Source organism: Struthio camelus, chromosome 6 (assembly GCF_040807025.1).
Source record: "Struthio camelus isolate bStrCam1 chromosome 6, bStrCam1.hap1, whole genome shotgun sequence".
Lineage (NCBI taxonomy): Eukaryota > Metazoa > Chordata > Aves > Struthioniformes > Struthionidae > Struthio > Struthio camelus.
In genome coordinates, this window is record NC_090947.1 from 1,994,687 (window position 1) to 2,015,475 (window position 20,789).

Consider the following 20,789-nt stretch of genomic DNA (forward strand, 5'->3'; position numbering starts at 1 on the left):
ATGGAGTTTGCTGTTGGCCCAGATAAGTTGTCCTAAGCCCGTGTCAGGGAGGATGGCAGGCATTCATGAGGAACTTTGCTGGGTCTGCGGAGTTGAGTGAACAGGAGAAACGAGGAGGATACTGCTAACTGCATGCAGCTGCCCCTTGGGGAAGGAGCAGCCCAGAATGGGACTTTGTTTCCTGGCTAAGTGAGCCCAGAGGTTTTTCTGAAGTTATTTTTAACCCTTTCTCTGTCCTTTTTCTCAAGAAAAGAAGCGGTCCCCCACCACCCTGATGTCCTACCGAGACACAGACAGAGCTGGCAGGAGTCCCATGGGCAATAAAGGAGAGGACACTGCCAAAGCATGGGGAGGGGGAGCCTCTGTCACATCATGCTGGGTGGTGGTGGGACCTGGTGGGTCACTGGAAGGGAACTGTCATTTTGGTATCTGATTTAAACTGCTGGCCAAGGAGGTCCTCCTCCCACGCCTGAGCAAGCTGCACTTCCTCTGAGCCCCTCGAGAGGCTGCTCTGCACCTCCTGCCAAGACACAGCAACAGCCAGAGGCTAACTGGGGAGGAAGCGGTTAATCCATTGGCCCAGAATGGCTGACTTGGGCATGCAGAGCTGCTGGCCCACCACGAGGGACTCAGGTCCTCCTCCATCTGGGCCACCAGAGCATTGCAAAACTGTCCCAAGTTTGCTGCTACGCTCGCTGCTGCAGTGCATCCCTCTCAGTATATCAGCAGGGCTCGCCGTGGCAGGGCTGCAGCTGATGCTTGCTGGGGTGTGCTGGGAAAGCTCCTGATGTAAAGATGATCCAAGAGCAGGTATGGCTTTTATTCACAAAATGCTGATTCAAGACCCTGGAAATCCTGCCAGCCTTTCCTCAAATCGCCGGTGCTTGTAACAGCAATTTTACATGGAGATAATTAGCCTTGAGAAGTGCCAGGCTTTAATTTGCTGAGAGGAGCACTGCTAGGATTTGGGGTATTCTTTAGGTTGACATTTGTCCTGTGCATCCCATCTGCCAGTGTGTCGTCCCCCTCCCCCCCCCAAATTCTTTTTAGTAGCACCAGTTAATGCAAAGTTGAATCTTTTCTGCAGGTCCCTGTTGAAAATAGCTGTGTTGATCCCCTTATGAGTGAACCACAGGATATGAATCCTGTGACTTGTGTTGTCAGCCCAGGAACAGAAGTCTAGCAAACAGGGTGAGGAGGAGAGAACAACTTGTGTGTCACCCCATATGATGCCAGGGTCGAGGGTCCTAGCTTGCTCCAAGCATCCAATTTCTGCTGGTGGTTGGAAGTTTGGGGGGCTGTTTCCTGGTTGCAGAAGCCAGTCATGCTGATGTTACTGTGAAACGAGCACTGTGTCAAGTAACACTGAACTGATTAAGTGCTAATGTGGCTGCCTGTACGTAGAGCCAATACCCACGCGGACCCTGAGACCCTGTGCTGTGCTGTGGGGAGAGAGTCGCAGTCTGGGTCCTGGTGGGGTGACGCGATGAGTGAGTCCCAAGGAGGATTTGGGAGGACGAGTCTACTGGGAGAGGACATCCAATTCCTCCTTCGTTGGTTTCCCCCTGCAGCTTTGCCTTTCCCTCACGGGAGGAAAAAGCTAGCGTTAAAAGAGGATGCGGGTATTTTTGAGCTACTCGCATGGAGTTGATTTACATGTTGAGACACTGTCTCCTTGCTCGCCCAGGGTGAGCTCTGGTTGCTCTGGGCTCCCCACTTCATCTTCACACGTGCTGCCAGAGGAGGACGTGCTTGCTCAGGGGGTGATGCTGTCTTCACTAACACGTTGCCTGTTTGCTTTCCCTCATCCATTTAGGATGCCGTTCATCACTTTGGGTAAACAGATGTTGTTGAGTTTTTTTCTGTTCTATATTTAAAGTGTTTTCAGAGGAGTTTGCAAACCCTTCTCTCAGCCTTGGCTGCAGAAATAATTTCTAAACAAATACTGCCCCGTGCATCTCTGTCCTGTTCCCCGCCATGCTACTCCTTACTCTCCCCTTCTCTTCTCGCATGGTGTGCCCTGGAAGCAGCAGACTTATTCTTGCTGGTTATCTGTCCCAGCTCTGCATTTGGAAAGGGCTTGGGTCCAGCCCCTGGGACTGTCAGCTCCAAAATGCTGCTCCCCTCCCAACTCCCCACAGTCCAGGCTTAAAATTGTAGTGGGGTGCATGAACCGGCATCCTTGTATATGCATGATAGCGTTGCTATATCCAGAACTGAGACACGACTGAGATGCTGCTTTAAGGAGAGGAAATGTCTTTTCATAACAACTGATTTTTGTGTGCTCTTGCTATCTTTTGAGGCTTTAGGATGCATGTGGGACATATTTTTCCAGATGTTTCTCTGCACAATCACATCTGTCACAGACTTTTAACATAAAGCTTCCCATGTAGTTACACAAATACTGGAAGAGGGAATGTGACTGCAAACAGTAAGCACTGAGGCTTGTGGGTATGTCTGAGAGAGCTGTTAGCATACAAATATAATTATTGATATCAAATACATTAGACACTGGATTACCAAGCAGCTGTTTAAAAATATATTCATGGCTTGCACCCTGATTCACAGGAAGGTCACCAATCTGTTACTGGTTTCCTTCTTGATCAGTAAAACGTCATGCAATACTCACCAAAAAAGATGAATTTTGGGCTGTTAGCGTGTTGGGTTTTTTTTAAATAGGATTGCAAGCAAGAATTGCCAAAATTGGAACAATGTTACCACTTGAGCTTTTTCTGTGATGACTCACACCTCGTGCATGGTTATCTCGGGCTTTAACCCTCCTGCAACCGCCAGGCTGTGACTTTGGGAGGCACAAGTGTTTCTTCACAGCAAGCAAGAAAACCCCCTACAAAATCCTACCAAGTTTCTGAAAGGTCAATTCGGGGGGTAGCAGGAGACAGCAAGAATTAGGGTCTTTGCATGCCACCTGGATGATATGTAATCCCAAACGGTGGGCGCCTGTGGATAGTCATTTATATTGATAAGAAATAACATCTTGTCTCCTGTGTCTGTGCTTTGCAAAGGGGCATGCTGGGCAGGTAGGGGACTGAAACCTTTAAACCGCTCTGGGAGGATGCAGCACAGTTCCTCAGCCAGGGCCCTGGGTTGGCAGGAGGACATCTGTCTTTGGCAGCTTTTGAATACTTGTCTATCATTTTCTTTGAGCGGTTTGTGAATACTGTGGTGAGCTTTACGCTTGTTACGCTTGTTACGTAAAGAGGTTTCATCCTGGTTAGGAGAGGTGTACAAGGAGGACTGCTTATAGGAACCTCTTTGTCAAACAGCCTCCTGATGGACTATAGGAAGACAGTTAGGCCTTTTGTTTGCCTAACTTCCAGCAAACATGGGTACGTTTGGCTTTTCTCCAAATCTCCTATCTTACCTGGCCCGTATTGTTCGATAAGCACAGTCTTGACTCACAGCCTGGTTCTTTGTGCTTGTCAAAACCTCCCCGTCCAGAATGCCCTCAGCAGGACCTGAAACGACGTTTTCACAAAGGGCACAGTGTTTGCACAGAAGCTCTCCTTTGCCTTCTTCTGTCAAAAACCTCATGTATCCTTAGTTAACTGCATTCCAGACATACCAGCTGCGGATGGCTTGTAAAAGTGCTCAAATAGGCTGAAGTATCTCATGCTCGAACTATCCTTCCTGCAATGCAAATTTTCTTTTACTGCTTTCCAGAAAAGGGCACTCCAGTACTTCAGGGCTTGCTCCTGCTCACGTTGCCCACAGAGATGCCCATTGGTTTAATAACAGTGAACTGCAGCCAGGGTAACTGGCAGCCAAGCACTGTGCTTGTCTTCGCATTTCCGTTATCGTCATATTCCTAGCAAAGCTCTGCCATCTAAGGAATTTGGTTTGGGGGTTTATTTTCTGCTTGTTATTTATTTCAATCAGGAGAAGAAAATTGTACTGAGTGGTGGGGGAAGGGGAAAACAATGTTAGAAGCAGATTAAAAGCTCTTTGGGTTGCTTAATTCATGCAGTATGGCAAGGAATTTGTATTTAGATATGACTTTTGATTGCATGGGGCTTTATTTTTAAGGGCTCTTAGTAGTTTATAGGCAGGCTAGAGATTGGCACACCTGTAGGGAGTCTGACCTGGATGGGCTTTTAGATATGATAGCCAGGGTGGTGCCAGGTCCATTACCTGCAACGGAGTTGGACTTCATACCTGCTCACTGGTGCAAAAGCTGAAGGAGCAAAATGTGGCTCAGACTGCAGCGGCTCTGTGCTGCAGCCTTGCCTTGCGCCAGCAGAGAGGCGCTGGACCTGCCGCTCACCCGTGGGCCCCTGGCCTTTCTGGTCACCCCCAAAGCTCCAAAGGACACGTGGGTGACACAAGAGGAGGTCATAGTCTCATTTGTATGAGCCCCAAGCCGCTATGTTGCTGGTCAAACTCCTGGCATGTTCACCAAGCAAGTGGAGAATGGGTTAATTTTTCTCTTGGCTCTGGTGCACTGCTGCAGCTGTTCTTCGACAGTGTTTAACCCTGTGGAGCATTTTTGCAAGTGTTTCTGGAAAAAAAAAAAATCAAACCACCCCCCCCACCCAAAAACCCAAATCTATTTTGCTGTATTTTTTCTCCTTCCAAAACAATCCTGTTAGAAACTTGCCTTCCCCCTGTTACCATCCCTCCTCCTCGTAGCAGTACTGGATCCACACAGCAGCTCAAGTGAAGCAAGATAGGCCTTAACAGAGGGGAAGTTTTAGCCCTCTCCACCTGTTCTTGATTTTTAATGATATTCTTGTGCCCTTTAGGAAGGGCATCTGCAATGAGCTGGAGTGGTGGGTGGATGTGCCTGCGCAGCGTGGCAGGAAGGGAGGGTATCAGCGCGGAGACGATGTGCTCCTGCCCACCAAAGGGGTAGCTCCGAGAGACTTTGCCGAAGGGGCAAGAAGTGCAAGCGCCAAACTGAAAACATACCGGGGGGAGGGGCAACTCTTTCTTTGGATGGCTTTTGTTAATCCCAAACTCCGATGCAAATAGACATCTGTGACAGGCAGAAACTTATTATGAGCCTGGAAACTTTGTAGGAAGACGCTGGAGAGGCAGGTGTAACCTTACTGTCTCTTGCCAGGAGCTGATGAGTGTTAGCATGAGCTGGACCAGTCTACTTGGCAAGTAGCAAGCAGAGGGGCTGTTTGGGCTTAGGATCCTGTATCTACACGGTACCAGAGCTAGCGTACGGAGTTGCAGCTGGGAGGTGATTTGGGAGAGCCTCAAGGGGAAATGTGTGTGCATGCGGTGGGGGCCATGGGTCAAGTACAGGCAGGGGGGAGCTGACTCTTCTCGTGAGCCGTCAGCACTTCTTGTGAGCTGCCGGCTCTGGGCTCCTCGAACCTCGAGCCTACTAGCCATGTGATGTGACGGGTACGGCTAAAAATACCACTGCAGTGCTTCCTCCAAATGGCTAGCTGAGATGATGACGGCATTGTGGTTTTGGAGGGGCCACGGGTTGTGTTTGGAGCATGGTCGGAGAGCCGCGCTTAGCATGTGATCGCTCTGTGGCCGGTGTTTCCTGCTCTGTGCTGTCTGGTGTCCCGCTGGAGCAAGCAGTTTGCAAAGGAACTTCCTGAACCCCGACCCGCAGCCGCAGCGTTGCTTTGTATTTGCTGTCGTTGTCTTGTTACTTGGATCTCGTGACAGCTTTACAGGGGAGGAAGATCGGGGCCCCTTCAGCAGCGTCGTGCAGATTTCTGAGTTATGACCTGGGCAGGTCCGTGCCCAGGTACTTTCTGGCTTCATTCCAAGTGCCTCAAAAATCCATTGATGTTTTGAGTTGGATGGATGTAATCAAACTGGGAAAAGAGCAAGCTGTCTTCAAAGGCAGCGTGAAGCTAGAAAACAGAGAGGAAAATCCACTTCACTGCAGAGACAAGAGGTTTGCCTCAGTGCGGGATGTGCAAGGCTGGTTGCATCTCCGGCTGCTCTCGCTGGTGAGGCCCGGGGTGGAGGGGAGGCCAGTGCGGGCGTATGCGTGCTCTGCGTTAGCAGCTTCTGCTCCTCAGCCTGCTGGACCCGCTATCATCTCTTGTTCGTTATGGGTTAGTTATGGGTCACTGGGGAAAGGGCTGCTTTGTTAGCCCGCCTTCTGCTGGCTTGCAGTCCAGCACACGCCAACTATTTATACGTTGCCTCTGAGATCAGTCACTCCACTGACACCTTGCGAGCAGTTTCTATGCGATGTTGGGCTTGGCAGGTTTGGGTTTTTTTGTTTGTTTGTTTGTTTTTGCCTGCGAGGCACAGGAGGTTAAAGAGAGGCAGAGGAGGCAGGTGTCAGAGGGCTTGTGAAGCTCTCGCCTGACTTGGGATCACTGGAAGGAGCAAGCGAGAAGAACCACTTCTCCTTCCAGAAGATCCTGATGCTGTGGCAGGAGGCAACCAGGACCCGGTTTGCCTTGCAAAACCCAGTCACGTGAACCCTCTACAAGCTGACTTGGTATTCCCTGTCCTGGGATCCCACAGCCTCAGGCCCCATCTGGGAACACTTTATCATTTTATAAATATGTATTACAGGAGCGTAAAAATAACCTAAAGTTCACAGTTCTTACTAAATAGGAAGAAGGACCAGTTTATGAGGGAGGGAACAAGATACCCTGAAGTAACTCTTAGGGGAAAGAGGGCTAGTTTTGTACAAGGGGGATAGCGAACAGAAGCATAATGCAAGACCAGGCTGTCTACGATATCCAAAGCCTTTGGTGCCTTGCTTACTAGGAGTAGCACAGATGATCTTTCTTGATGCCTTAAGGAGAATATGAGAAAGTTTTCTGGAATCAGCACTGTGGGCTTGGCATGCACATGGGAAGATACGCCTTTTTACCAGCAATGCTTTTTCGATAAGCGAATAAAGAGAGAAAGGAAGCGCACAGCTGGGGAAGTAAGCAAAAAGATAAGCAAATTGCCCCCGGGTTGACATGAGGTCGAAGCTGTGGAAAGCATTTAATTCGCATCGTTCAAGATACGTTGCAGTGCCTTGCTTGCGAGTCTACGTTCTCTCCTCCCGCTCGAGGAGGCCACGGTTCGCCCACGCAAGGTGTAGAGTATTGTGCTGGGGCCTTCACTAATGTTTTGGCTTTTGTTTTCGTTTGCAGGCTGGCTCATCAGGCTGTAAGGGTGCCGTGGTGACACCAGGATCTCCGTAGCCAGCTTTGCCTGCGCTTGCCAGCCTAGCAGCTTGCTGCCATCACCACGGAGAGGCCATGACCGCCTAGCGCTCCTTAGCTGCAAGGCCGGTTTGAGATGGCAGCTCAGAGGATCCGGGCAGCCAACTCCAGCGGCCTGCCGCGGTGCAAGTCGGAGGGGACGCTCATTGACCTCAGCGAAGGGCTCTCGGAAAACAGCTTGAGCGATGTCAAAGGTGAGGGGGGCCGGGGCTGCTTCTGGCACTTCTTACCTCTTCCTTCTGGGTGTTGAGGAAGCACGAGACAATATTTAAGCTGTCTGATTTAAGGCCAAGCTTCCTCTCGCTTGTGGGGTTGGATGGTCCTTTACCCGTTTGCTCTAAAGTAACAGGAAGACCGAAAACGCTCCATCGCTGCACTTTGTGCTGCGGTGGAGGAAGGAAACTGCATCCCCAAGAGCTCTGCAGAGTTTGCTCGATACTTCAGGGAGGTGACAGACCTTGGAAACGCCTTGATTGAACCAGCTCCTGCCTTAAAGCCTGTGGGAATTTGGTAGGGGTAGTGTGTTCGCCAAGCCTGGTGCAGCCCCTTTTATCTCCCGGCTTGGTGGAAACTCAGCCACTGAGCGCTCATCTGCGCTGCCGGGTTTCTACATCGCCCTGCTCATCGCCAGCACAGGCCGCGCTTTCCCCTGGTGCGGCATAACCCCGAGTGGGGCGTGGGATGCAGGAGAGCACGAGAACGTACGTGCGGGTGGCGTGTGCCTGGGCACGTATGTGGACAAGGGTGCTCAAAAGCTGGATGCAGCATTGCTGATTCAGTTCAAGTCACCTTTAATAGCTGCACGCTGTATGAACCTGGGTATGTTTAGAGGCACGTGTGATATCTGGATGGAAAAAGAGAGAGGGAAAACAAGAGGATTATTTTACAAGGGAGACGAATAAAAGGCAACTTGATTCAGAGAGATGGAGCGATGAATAATACGCCTTCCTGTTTACTGTCTTTTTTTTTTTTTCCCCAAGATCAGAACAATGGGATATTCAGTGAAACTGAAAGGCAGCAGATTTTACAGTTTATCTATCTCTTCAGGTAGCGCATGGCTGTTACCGCTGTGGGATAAAGCTAAACGAAGGAGAATACTTTAATTCATAAGGCTGAGTGAGGGTCTGTGTTTATTGCAAACAGAAAATAAGGCCTAAGGGCAGAGCACTTTCACCCCCCCCTCCCCCAGGAAACGGCTGTCAGCTGTTAAGGAAGATAAAACCAGAAGTGAAATCCTATCTCCTTGGTTTTACAGACCTTCAGCAGCCAGATCTTTGTTCTAAGCAGGCCTGCAGCTGAAACCGAGCGCTTCTCCTGGTTGGAGACCTGTCAGCTCTTCGCTGTAGATGTTTCAAAGTTGGGTTATAAATTATTTTTGAGGGGGGGCAGGTGGAGTTCTGTCTTTTTCCAGATGGAAGAAAAACTTCAGATAGAGCCAATTTTAGGAAAAAAAAAAAAAGTTATTAAAAGGAGAAAGACTGTGAAATTCTGCCCTTGCCACTCGCTGCCGGTTTTGATGAAAAATATGTTGCTGTCTTTTTGTCTCCATTAAAATAACAGAGGGAGGGGAACAGAACGTATTGAGGATTTCAGACCGGTTCTCACTTCAGGAGGCCAAGTAAAGCCATGAGAAATGGCTGGAGTAGTGCAGGCGCAGCATCGTGCCCCAGCTTTTTAGAAGCAGGGACTGGACGCCTTTGGTAGCATTGCCATGGAGGGATGTGTCCTGTCCTTCCTCCCTCAGGAGGACTCTGGCAGCAGCTCCTTTGCAAGACTTGGGCCTGTGCGTGCCCACCCAGCCCCTCTTGTGGGGCCAGGGAAGTTAGCCTGCATCGCTGCCGACCGCCGTGGAGGGCATCGCGCTGGCTGGCAGCGACTTAACGTCCTCAGGAGCTGGGGCTTTACCTTGACTTTACATCAACGCTACACGTTATGGGACCTTGGCAAGGCCAAAAGGCCTCGGCTAAGGAGCCTCTTCGAAATACCAAGGGCAGATGCTGCTTTTTTGTGGGGTTTTGCTTTCTTGAGTAGTGGCATCATGCAGACTGGTCATGGCAGCCGAGAGCATCCCTGGGAGATCAGGTATCAGATAAAAGTTTACTGGTAACCCTGAGCTGTGATTCTCCCAAGCAAAGGGCTTGAGATATGTACCTAGTTTCGTAGTGACTTCCTACCAGGGTGACAAGAAGGTTTCAATAGAGATTTTTTTTTAATGTGATTTTACATTGAGTAAATGTCTTCATGACTTTCGTTGCCTTCTGCGAGAGGGAGGGATCGGGAAGTGTACGTATACAAACTCTTCTTTTTCAGTCTTGGAGCCCTAAAGTCCTTATATTTGAATACTTTTCTTTGCTCTTGTTTCTTCAGTTACTTTTTAAGACCGTAATGGCATCACGAGCTGTTCTACAGCTGTTAAAGGTCTACTTTTTTGTCAAATTTTCCCAGGTTTTGTAAGGCCATCAGGCATCCTTATCTTCCAAGTGTCGTCCTTTTTCGTGTAATTTTACGTGTTTGAAAAGTGCATGCTGCAATCAACGACTATGGATGCAGTCTCTCTTCTGTCATCTGTTTGTCTCCAGGATTTCAGGGGCTTCCGATGTGAATTTTTATATTCCCCTTTTCCCTCCAGAGAGCTAACAAGCGTATTGAAACAGGTGTTGTCCTTTTGTTCTTGCTGCCCTGAATTGGGGAGAATATAGCTCTTTTTACCTCTTTCCTCTAGGTCTTGTTTTCTTAGATTTGTCTAGTAAGATAACAAATATTTGGATGCTGATATAACATTATCTGCAGCTTGCTTCTAGTGCTTTTTAAAAGAAATAGGTCCTTAATGTGAGACCAAAATCAATAAACATGGTGACAGCTTGAGCATCTGTAGTCTTTATGGAGCTGCTTCGTTTGTAATTGGGAAAATGACTTTCAGCCAGACTTGCTGCTGAACACCATGCTGAAAGGGAAACTGGAGAAGCTGCTTAGTCTTTGACAGTCCTGGGGTAGAGGGGTGCTATGCCTATTTCTGATGGCTCAAACTACATGACTTTCTTTGCAAATGGTGTTAATACTTGTTGAGGAGCTTGGAAATTAGTGTGTTGGGTAAGGGGAGCGAGATGCTGAGCCTTTGACTAGTGTGACATGAAAAAGTGGGGACACGAAGTATCCTTAGTGGGTGCCTTTGTTTCTTACGGTGAACTTTAAGACGTTTCACGCATACAGGAGAGGGATTATGGCAGGATGAAAACGTTTTTAGCCTGCAACCGTTGCCTTGGGTTATTGTGCAATCTGCTTGAAAAGCAGGTGTTCACCTTCAACAGCAGGGTTAACTATTCACAAACATCAAAACAGCGGTGATTTAAAAAAAAAAATATTGGCAGCCAAAGACATTGAGATACCACTGACCAAATTTGTAGGATAAAGGCTATGAAGAAACACCTGGGCCACATAACCTCTTCCCCAGGTAGCACATCCTAAAGTAATTTCCATCGTTTTAAATGTGAAAATTTAAGGGGCTGCCTGTGATTTTAGCACTTGCTTTTAGGAGCTTAAATCCAGGCATGCCAGGTGGAAAGGGGTCGTAGTAAGAATTGACTCCAGCTCCCTCAAAACTCTCACCAACCCACCTCTTTGTGCAAAACCTCTCAGTGAATTTAGAGGCTGTCCGACACTGTCTTCTCCTGCAGAAGCAGCTGCGTGAGACCCTAAATCAAAGGGTAGGCTGTGTGATCTTGTTGCTAAGACACTTGACTGCATCGGGAGGAGAGCTTCTTTTTCTGCACCTGCGTTGCTATTATGGGGCTGTAACAAATTGCTTCCTCTCCTGTCTAGGCTCCTGCGGCTCTGCCCAGCTGCTTTGATGCCCGTCCTGTAGGATTATGAACTCTTTGAAGAAGATATTCTCTCTGGCACCGTACGGATGCATCAAAAACAGTGGAGGGAGAAATTTTGTTTAAAAGTTTTAGAGGGGAAAAAAATATATATATATCTGTAGGCTTGAGAGGCTATAAAACTAACTTGGCCTTACTGGTTAAAGTAGCATGGGTCGCTTACCTGAAATAAATGCTTGTAAATAACTTGTTACTCTTTTGTGGATTGCTTACCCTGCTGTTTTTCTTCTTCACTTTGCAGTGCCTTCCCCTAGTGCCTTGTTGATTGACAATCCCACATCCTTTGGAAATGCGAAAGAAGTAATAGCAATCAAAGATTACTGTCCAACAAATTTCACCACTTTGAAGTTCTCCAAGGGGGACCATCTCTACGTCTTAGACACATCAGGAGGCGAGTGGTGGTATGCTCACAACACTACAGAGATGGGTTACATCCCTTCCTCCTACGTCCAGCCCGTAAACTACCGCAACTCTTCCTTAACGGACAGTGGGATGATAGACAATCTACTGGAGAGCCCTGACGAGGGGGTCAAGGAGTTGGACCTGCTTGGAGAATGGACTGACATGAAAAGAAGCTCTGCCAAAACCTACAATAATAACCCTTTCTTGAATGGCGTCCAGACAAACCCATTTCTGAATGGGAATTTGCAAACAGTGCCCAGCTCTGATAATGAGTCCAACTCCAAAGCTACTGTTGACTTGCTGCTCTTTGACACAGGAGCTCCTACTTCAGCAGGTTCCAGTTCAGCCGCTAATAGCAGCATGGGTAACATTTTCGATGAGTTTCCGTCCACAAACAGGCTGGAGCTGGAACAGACCGTGAAACGGGACAATCCCTTCTTCAGGAGCAAACGCTCCTACAGTTTGTCTGAGCTGTCCGTTCTTCAAGCGAAGTCGGACACTCCGATGTCATCGGGTTTCTTCAGCGGTTTGAAGTCTCCCACCCCTGAGCAATTCCAGAGCCGGGAGGATTTTAGGACAGCATGGCTGAACCATAGGAAGCTGGCCCGGTCTTGCCATGACTTGGATTTGCTTGGTCAAAGTCCTGGCTGGGGTCAGACACAACCCGTGGAGACCAACATCGTCTGCAAGTTGGATAGCTCCGGTGGAGCTGTTCAGCTTCCAGACACCAACATCAGCATCCACGTGCCAGAGGGTCATGTGTGCCCTGGGGAAACGCAGCAGATCTCCATGAAAGCGATGCTGGATCCGCCGCTGGAGCTGAACAGTGACAAATGTAGCACCATCAGCCCAGTCCTGCAGATCAAACTCAGCAATATGGAGGTGAAAACCTTCATCATTCTGGAGATGAAGGTGTCAGCAGAGGTCAAGAACGACATCATGAGCAAGAGTTTGGTGGGATTGCAGTGTCTGCGGAGCGACATGAAGGAGGGGCCATACACACCGATGCAGCTGAGCTATTCATATGGGGACACAATACAAGTGCAGCTGGAGAATCTGGAGCCTTGCATGTACATCGCAGCCGTAGCCCAAGGGCAGAACATCCTCTACCCTTATACTGTTTGGGATTACATCAGCAAGAAGATCACTGTTGGCGTCTACGGCCCAAAACACATTCACCCTTCCTTTAAAACTGTCGTGGCTGTGTTTGGGCATGAATGTGCGCCCAAGACTCTCCTGGTGAATGAGGTCACACGGCAGGCTCACAATCCTGCTCCCGTCGCTCTGCAGCTTTGGGGTAAACATCAGTTCACTTTGTCCCGGCCTCAGGACCTCAAAATCTGCATGTTCTCCAACATGACCAACTACGAGGTAAAAGCTAGTGAGCAAGCCAAAATTGTGCGAGGCTTCCAGATGAAGCTGGGCAAGGTCAGCCGCCTTATCTTTCCCATCGCGTCTCACGACCCCAACGAGCTCTCGGACTTCACGCTGAGAATACAGGTCAAAGATGACAAGGATGCCATTTTGACCCAGTTCTGTGTCCAGACGCCACAGCCGCCTCCTAAAAGTGCCATCAAACCCACAGGGCAGAGGCGGTTCCTCAAGAAGAACGAGGTTGGAAAGATCATCCTTTCACCTCTGGCTGCCACTGCTAAGTATCCAGTTTTTCAGGACCGGCCGGTGTTGAGCTTGAAGTATGGCAAACTGCTGAAAACTGTTGTGCGGCAAAACAAGAACCACTATTTGCTGGAGTACAAGAAAGGAGATGTCATAGCCCTCCTCAGTGAAGAGAAGATCAGGTTAAAAGGGCAGCTGTGGACAAAGGAGTGGTATATTGGCTACTACCAGGGGAAAATAGGCCTTGTGCACACCAAAAACGTGCTTGTGGTTGGGAAGGTCAAGCCCAGCTACTTCTCTGGGCCTGATCTCACTACCAGCCTGTTGCTTGAGCAAATTCTGAGACCTTGCAAATTTCTAACCTATATTTATGCCTCAGTGAGGACTCTGCTCATGGAGAACCTCAGCAGCTGGCGGTCATTCGCCGATGCACTGGGGTATTTGAACTTGCCACTCACGTTTTTCTGTCGAGCGGAGCTGGACAGTGAGCCGGAGCGAGTGGCCTCCGTTTTGGAGAAGCTGAAGGAAGACTGCAACAACACTGAGAACAAGGACAGGAAATCTTTCCAGAAAGAGCTGATGACGGTGAGTTCAAGGTCTGCTGGGGCATCTTAATTTGCTGCGATGCATTCAGAGTGATCAGTAGGAACGGGAGTTGGAGGTTTCCTTACTTGATATACAAAAATGAAGTGCATTTTTAAGGTCTTCTGCAGGCTGCTCAGCGCAGCTAGGTGATAAATTCTGCCCTGCGGTTATGTATTGGCAAGTTTAATGTTTAGCTGTGGATCGTGTTTGCAAATTGTCTAAAATGCCTGCCTGCCTTATGTCCTAAAAGGCTTCTGCAGGCCTCTGGGGTAAAATCCTGTCTGTGAGTATCCCTAGGATGCCATTGGGAAGTCTCTTAAGAGAAATCATCCTCACGAGGACAATTTCCAACATTTCCTAGGAAATAAGCCAAGGAAACAACGAGACTTACTGTCTCAAAGGGATTTGCAGCTCTTGTCTTTTAACAGTCTCTCCTGCAGAAGCAGATAACTGGGTTGTAGCAAATTATGTGTTTTTAAAATGCCAATTTAATTATGAAATAGCAAAAGCTTCTCTTGGCAGTGATGTGCACAGGCAGCAGTGCAAGAACATGCAGCATGCAAAATGAAATTATGAGTAAGTAACCTGGATAAAGAGGACTGGAGTTAAATGAAGTGCTTCATATCACTGCTTCCGTTTAATAAGAATGGTGAATTTTGAGGATCGAAGGTGTAAGACATTATGAAGAGTCTGGAGCCGTTCATTACTCATGGAAATCCTGTCTAGTATGTTCAACGGGTTACTTGTGAATGTATTTCCTTAGCCTAATAGTGCAGTAGAATTAATAAGACTTTATGAGAAGCCCTGACTGGCTTTTGGCGTCGATGTGGAAAATGGGAAGATAGTTTCTGAAAGGTGTGACTCGCACTTGTTACAATGCAATTAAGGTGATCACTGGAGCTGTCTTCGTGCACGTTCATTTAGGGTAAGTACATTAAAATATGGGGTTGAACTGCTCAAGGGAGCCCAGGGGAACTTGAGACGCTTAGGCTGTAATTACTGGAGGATATTGCTGGTTCCCCTGTGCTCCGCTGGCAGGCTCAGACTGGCTTTCTTCCAAAGTCAGCTGGGTTCTTGCCCCTTTTTAAAGGGAACAGCCTGCATGCTAATCTGATAGAGAAGGCAAAAAGCACAGAGGGTGATGTTAAGGTGAGTGTTAAGAGGTGAGGCTCGCACCTCTTCTGACAGGCTGCTGTTCTTTGCGGATGTTGATTGGTGTGATTAGCCATTTTAGTGGTCCAAAACCATGATTGCTCTAAACTATAGGCCAGGCACTGTGTCAAGAGGCTGAGGATCTGCTGGGTTGCAAAACATTTAACTGGCCAGACAGAGATTAGAGGAGAGCGCGGGTAACCTTACCCTGCGAGTACCAATTTGTGGCTGATAGGGCTGCCTTGGCTTTCAGTAATCTGCAGACTCCAGGCAATGCCACCAGTGCCGCTGCTTTTTAGGGTTTCTTGCCATCAAATGGCAAGTTGTCTCGGTCTTCAGGGAGGGAAAAACACCACTCTGCAATGTGGATTTTTTTTCTCCCATCGCTGAAGGCAGCAGCAGGCTGGCTGGACACTGGGCTCAGCACTGCATATGGAGGAGCGTGTTCCCGTGCGTTTGTTCTGAAGGGCATCTATAAAGACCGAATAAAAAAGGCAGTGACCAAAATGCCAAAGTGTCTCAAGGAGCTATTTAAAATCCTCAGTGGCCAGATGCTGTGTTTGAGAGAGAGATGGAAGCAGCCCGTAAGTGAAAGCCTTCCTGAGATGGGATCTGCTTAAAAGGGATCAACTGATAAAGGCATGTTGTACCCCCAGACCCAAACGGTCCTGTAGCAGAGTGTGGGCACTACTTACACCTGAAGCAACAGGCAGGTAGGAAGAGGATTCAGGAGGGCTTAGGGGGAGCACGGGGTAAGGCCTGACTCTGTAGCCCACATCTCCCCCTAGCAGCATGCTAGGAAGGACTTTGTGCTGCTGCCATCTGCACTTGCCAGCTGCACCTCCAGGTGAAACTTGGGGTGATGGTTTGCATCCCCAATGCATGTGCAGTGTGGACTCAGTACAGCTTGGGCACAGCTGTGTCCCGTGACATGTTTTGCCACAGCTCATCTCTTCTGACTGGAGCGATCTCCTCCTTGCCCTCCATCTCCCCTTGTCCTCAAGGCTGGCTTCTGGTCTTGTAAACAGCCCTGTGGTTCCTCCAAAGGAAGGTTTGCTCCTTGAAACAGTAGCCTCAGTGAACGACAGGCTGAAGTACGTACTTCTGTCTCGCTAAATACTTCAAGGGCTTTGAGCTGTTTGCCTTACTGCTCTCAAAACCTGTTATAAGCATTATAATGTCTTGTCTCCAAGGATCAAAGACAAGTCTGTAAAGTGCACCAGACCTAAATGGGCAGATGAACAGGAAGATAAGACTCTCTAGATACTCACAAACCAGTTAAGTCAAGGGGAGAGCCATCAGTTGCCTGAAAAACATATCGCTCCCAAAGGGATACATCTAGTGCAAAATCCTCAAGCAGGTTTTATTTTCCTTATTCAAACGGAGATTAACCCTGGACATTGACTATTTCCTATTCTGTGTGACATCTTTGTGAGTCTGAGCCTATTGATAAAGGATGAGCTCTGTTCCTGGCGGAAGACAACACTTCTAAACCCCTCACTGCTATCTAATCCTCCTTACCTTCCAGAGAAATTAAATTGAGCATGATCTTAAAAAAAGAAAAAGAAAAAGAAATAGGTGTTTCAGGGGATGGCAGCTGAGCGGTAATATTTTTTATTGTGTTTAAATCTGATTGCATTTATGGCAAGCGAACTTGCTGTCCGGCAGCAAGAAGAATCAGTTAGATTAAACTCTGATTTGGCCATTTCATGTTAAATTTGGATGTCTCATTTCAAAGGAGGGGAAAAGGAGTAAGCAGGCTTATCTAACTTCAGTGTGGAGTGCACAAAATCATACTGGCAGTAGCTAAGCATGGAAGAGCCTCTGGGAGCCTCTAAGTGAATGGCATACCCTGTTGTGATGACTAGTTAATAAATAATCTGCATTTAACTTTTTTCTTCTTCTTTTTTTTTTTTTTTTTTAAACCTAGCATCAGCAGCAGTGTGTGAAGGTAACTGAGGAGAACATTCTTCAGAAGTTAGTCATCACATCAGAAGGAGAACTATAGCCCGCCCTTCCTCTCTGCCTGTCAAAAGCAGATAACACACAGATTGCCTTACTAAAAAAGCCTGTAATAATTCAAGTCCCAAATTTGCAAGGTGCTCTGAGCTGTGCTGATGCCTATCACTTGCTCAGGAAGGCTATACTTTGTGGTGCGCTCAGCGGGACCTACACGCGCTATGCCTTTTGACGGTGTTACGGACAGTGTTACCTGCTCAGATTGGTAGAGATGCTTGCACTGTGCTCAGCTTTTGGCTGTCCACTGTGCTCATAGATAAGCCTTGTTTCTAAGCTGTGCTCCCATGGGAGAAGAGGTACTTTCTCCAAAAATATCTTGGACAAACCTCATTCCAGCTGAGCCACCAGGAACTGGCTGTGTGCTCTCTTCGGCTGTTACAGGTGGGGAAACGTCTCCATGGAAGAGCTTTAAGATAATGTTTCTGCCGCGTGTACAGAAAGCACCCCTGTGGTCCACTACTGCAGCCTAGCTGCCCGGTGGTAGCTCCATTAGAGTTTAGAAGCTTTCAGCGTGCAAAAACCGCATATGTTTCAGGCTTGTAGGAAAAAGTCTTTGGGTGCTTTTGCAAATGTTACTCACCTACCGCAGCCTAATCAAATACACTCAAGTTGCCACAGGGAAACATGCCAGGTTTCATTTGAGAAACGTGACCTGACCTGCCGTACAGTGACTATATCACCTGGTCCTTTGGAGCTGGAGTTAAACATGTGATGAGACACAGCATTCCTCTCTCTAGGGATTTTTGATACAGTGTTTTTATAGAGCCTTGCATCCTCTCCAAAAACTGCTGCTGATGGAAAAAATATTGGTCTTCTGGGAATGCCGCTAGGTATGTTAGCAGAGATTGCAGAAATTATTTAGCTTTTTCTCCTCCAGTCTACTTCTAAAGTTCGTACAGAAAAAGATGATTTTTTCCCCCATTCTGTTTTCCGTCCTTTGCTGTGACCACAGCTATCTGTGTGTTGCCCTTTTCTGCCAAAAGACACTGCTCAGAAGCAGCAGAGGGATAAAGATGCTTTCTTGTCCTTAGTTTGTACAGACCCCAGACAGCTGCTGATGGGCCCGAACAGCTCTGGGTCTCCTTCTATCTCCTGCATTGCAGGAGATTATTTCTTGGACTTTGCACTAGCGTGTGTGAAACAGGCCAGCTGAAAGTTGCTTATGGTGGTCTTCCATTGCTCCTGAATCCAGAAGCAATTGGCTGGCTTTTTGTAGTGCCTGTGCAGCGCTGACTTTGGGTCCAAGGTGCAAGCCATCTTCTGCCTTTTCTCTGCGTGCAGGGGAGCAAATCCCCACCTGCACACGTAGATAGTGGACCTTGCTCCCCTAAGGAGCTTAGGTAAGTGCCACACTGAAGTTGATGGGAATTTTTCTGTAGGACGTGGCTTGTCCTTGCGTAGGCAGGTTGCTTCCAGCAGGGCCTTTTCACGTGCATATCTTGAATAACTTTTTTTGCCCTGCATGCCTATTAAATAAGAGAAAGCTGCAGAAATGTGATGTTCTGCTCCTTGTTCCTCCATCGGCCTGGCCCAGGTGGTATGCTAGGAACAAAAGGAAAGTATTCCCTCAAACACAGCTGGCAAGCTGCCGCTACTGGCACGGGAAAACTCTGCCACCAAGCTCCTGACGATCAGGCTGTCCAGAACAATGCTACACAAAAGAAATTTGCAGTGCCCTTTGACAGTGCAATTGGTTTCTTCAGGCTTCTTGCCCTGCAGACAGCATAGCGCAACCTGCTTTTATTTTCTAGGATCGGTAGGCAATCTTCCCGTGTTTCTCATTACAGGAGTTAAGACTCCTGTGCCTTATCACAGTTGTTTCTGCTCTTACTTCCATGTAGATATGCTCTTGCAAAAAAAAGTCTCATGCAGTTGCATTTGGTACCTTTTCCAAGCCCACTGAGAGTGCAGCTAATACCGCTCAGTGTCATTTCGAAAGAAATGATCCCTTCAGCCCCTGAGGACCTTAGCTGGGCACCGTATTCAAGTAGACTGCCCCCCCAGAGCCTATGCCTCACTGTGTTAGGCAGAAATAATTTTATTTAAGATTGTGAACGTGTAGCACAGCGGTTTGAGGTGTGTGTGTGACTGGTGCTAACTGAAAGTCAAATGAAATGAATAAAAGGGCTATTTAATGTCAAAAACAAGAGTTAATTTGAGGAGCACTCATACAGAGTTAACCTGTTCAGGCCAAAAGTGTGACCTGTGCTCAGAGGCCGTGTCCTGAAGAAGATGGAGATGGGAGCCTCTGTGCGAGCAGGCCCTCACCCTGTCTCTGCTGCCAGGAGGCTGGGAGCAGGAGTGGGTGTTACCTAAACCCTTTTTCCCCTGCGTTTTCTAACGTATCCTGCTTTTCTGCCCTTGTGGCACAGCCCTGCATGTTCCTTCTGGTAAAAACACTGGAAAGCTGCAGCAAAACAACAACAGAGAGGGGAGAGGAGCAGGGACGGCGTTGCAGGTCCTGGGGTGAAGTGAGGTTGTCATCTGCTGCGAGGGTGTGTGTGAGCCGGCCAGGAGCTGCTGGATGGGGCCAGAGCCTCCTCCAGCAAAATGCCGCTGCGGAGATGCTTCCCTCACGCGCACCTCCCCAGGCCTGTTCCCTGAAAACTCTCCTCCTCCAGCTTTTAACTCAAAGCCCAGTCCCTGCCCTCCTACATATTCCTCTGGTAGTTAATAGGACACTAAACATTGCTGCTTACTGTAACCACATCTCCTCCTCCTCCTCCCCCCCACCCAGCTGAACCAAAAGCGTCAGACGTTGATGAACGTGTGATAACACTCGGGCTCTCCAGGGTGCTTTCCAAGTTAAACGCTGTTTAAGAAATCATTGACTAATTAAAGTCCATTTCCATAATGACTTCCTTCTGAGTCTTGTGCTTCACCTGGTGGGGTGCGAACGAATTTTGCATTATTTTACCCCACTGGGGCAAAGAAGAAAGATTTCTACTCCTCAGTGATGCAGAAAGGCAGGGGAAAACAAAGTGCCAGAAGTTCAAATGGCTTCGGCAAACCCCAAAGAGAAGCATGTGTCAAGACCAGAGATAGGCCATGGGAGACTGTATGCGTGCATGTGTGAGAGAGCATAGGACTTGGTGCCCTTTGGGTTGGGAGAGGACAACTGCGCCTGCAAAAGCTGAGTGTTAAGCGTGCCATTACTGGCATTTTGCAGCTGTGCGTGCGTGGAAGTGGCTACATGTGCAGTCAGTCTCTGTAGCTGCTTACTCCCTTTGTTTTTTCCTTTCTTTTTTCATAAGCTATAAGCAAAACAGGGAGGGGGGCCAAAGAGGCGTGCAGGAAATACAGGCAGAATTGTCAACCCCAAACCGCACAGAAGAGCTGTCGTTCGTTAGCTTTTTCCACAGCTTTGTGCTGAAACCCCCTTGGGGCTCGCTGCACCGTGTTCGCTTAGATGCTGTTTTCCATGATTAGAGGATTGGAAATGAGAGTCTGCGTTTCAGAGCTGAAATGCAAATTCTGCCTCCCCGGATGCATTTTAAGTATAGGTTCTTCTGCGCCCGCTTTGAAATGGGATTTGAATATCAAACCATCTTCTTTGCTACGTTGCCCACTCATCTGGTGGAGCAGGCTCAGAGGCTCTCTGGGGCTAATGAGCGTTTCAGAGAGCGTTGACAATGCACAGCTTTAAAGCTATGGCAATAATAGCACAGCGCTGGTTAAGCCTTAGGAGTAAACATAGTTGGATACCGAGGGAAACTGGAAGAGAGTGCTTGTACAAGCCAGGTGTGTGTATCCAGCTATCCTGGGAGGTTTGTGTAGGGTGAGGGAGGAGGATGGAAAAAAAATGTAGTGTAATCCCGAAAGCGCCTGCTGGAGGATTAAATCCATTGTGAAACCTGCTAATCCCGGCTGGGCTAGTCATGGCTTTCAGAAGAGACCCGAGCCTGCTTGTAATTTATGTATTTCTGTGGCAAAAGGAATGAATTGTGCACGGGGCAGGGATCAGGTGGCA

General features: G+C 48.2%; 1 protein-coding gene across 11 annotated transcripts in view; it reads left to right on the forward strand.

Annotated features, from left to right (window-relative positions):
- Window positions 1–20,789, forward strand: part of SH3BP4 (SH3 domain binding protein 4) — a 66,331-nt gene that overhangs the window by 37,395 nt on the left and 8,147 nt on the right. For 4 of the 11 annotated variants that reach the window (XM_068947713.1, XM_068947712.1, XM_068947711.1 and 1 more), the window contains 2 exons: window positions 7,095–7,360; window positions 11,286–13,648. In XM_068947713.1, the coding sequence (XP_068803814.1) occupies window positions 7,243–7,360; window positions 11,286–13,648 (2,481 nt within the window). In that variant the 5' untranslated portion in view covers window positions 7,095–7,242. Of the gene's footprint in view, window positions 1–660; window positions 811–5,516; window positions 5,940–6,639; window positions 6,881–7,094; window positions 7,361–11,285; window positions 13,649–16,730; window positions 19,677–20,789 lie in introns of those variants that run through there. The other 7 variants (XM_068947718.1, XM_068947719.1, XM_068947709.1 and 4 more) reach the window with 7 other exon arrangements.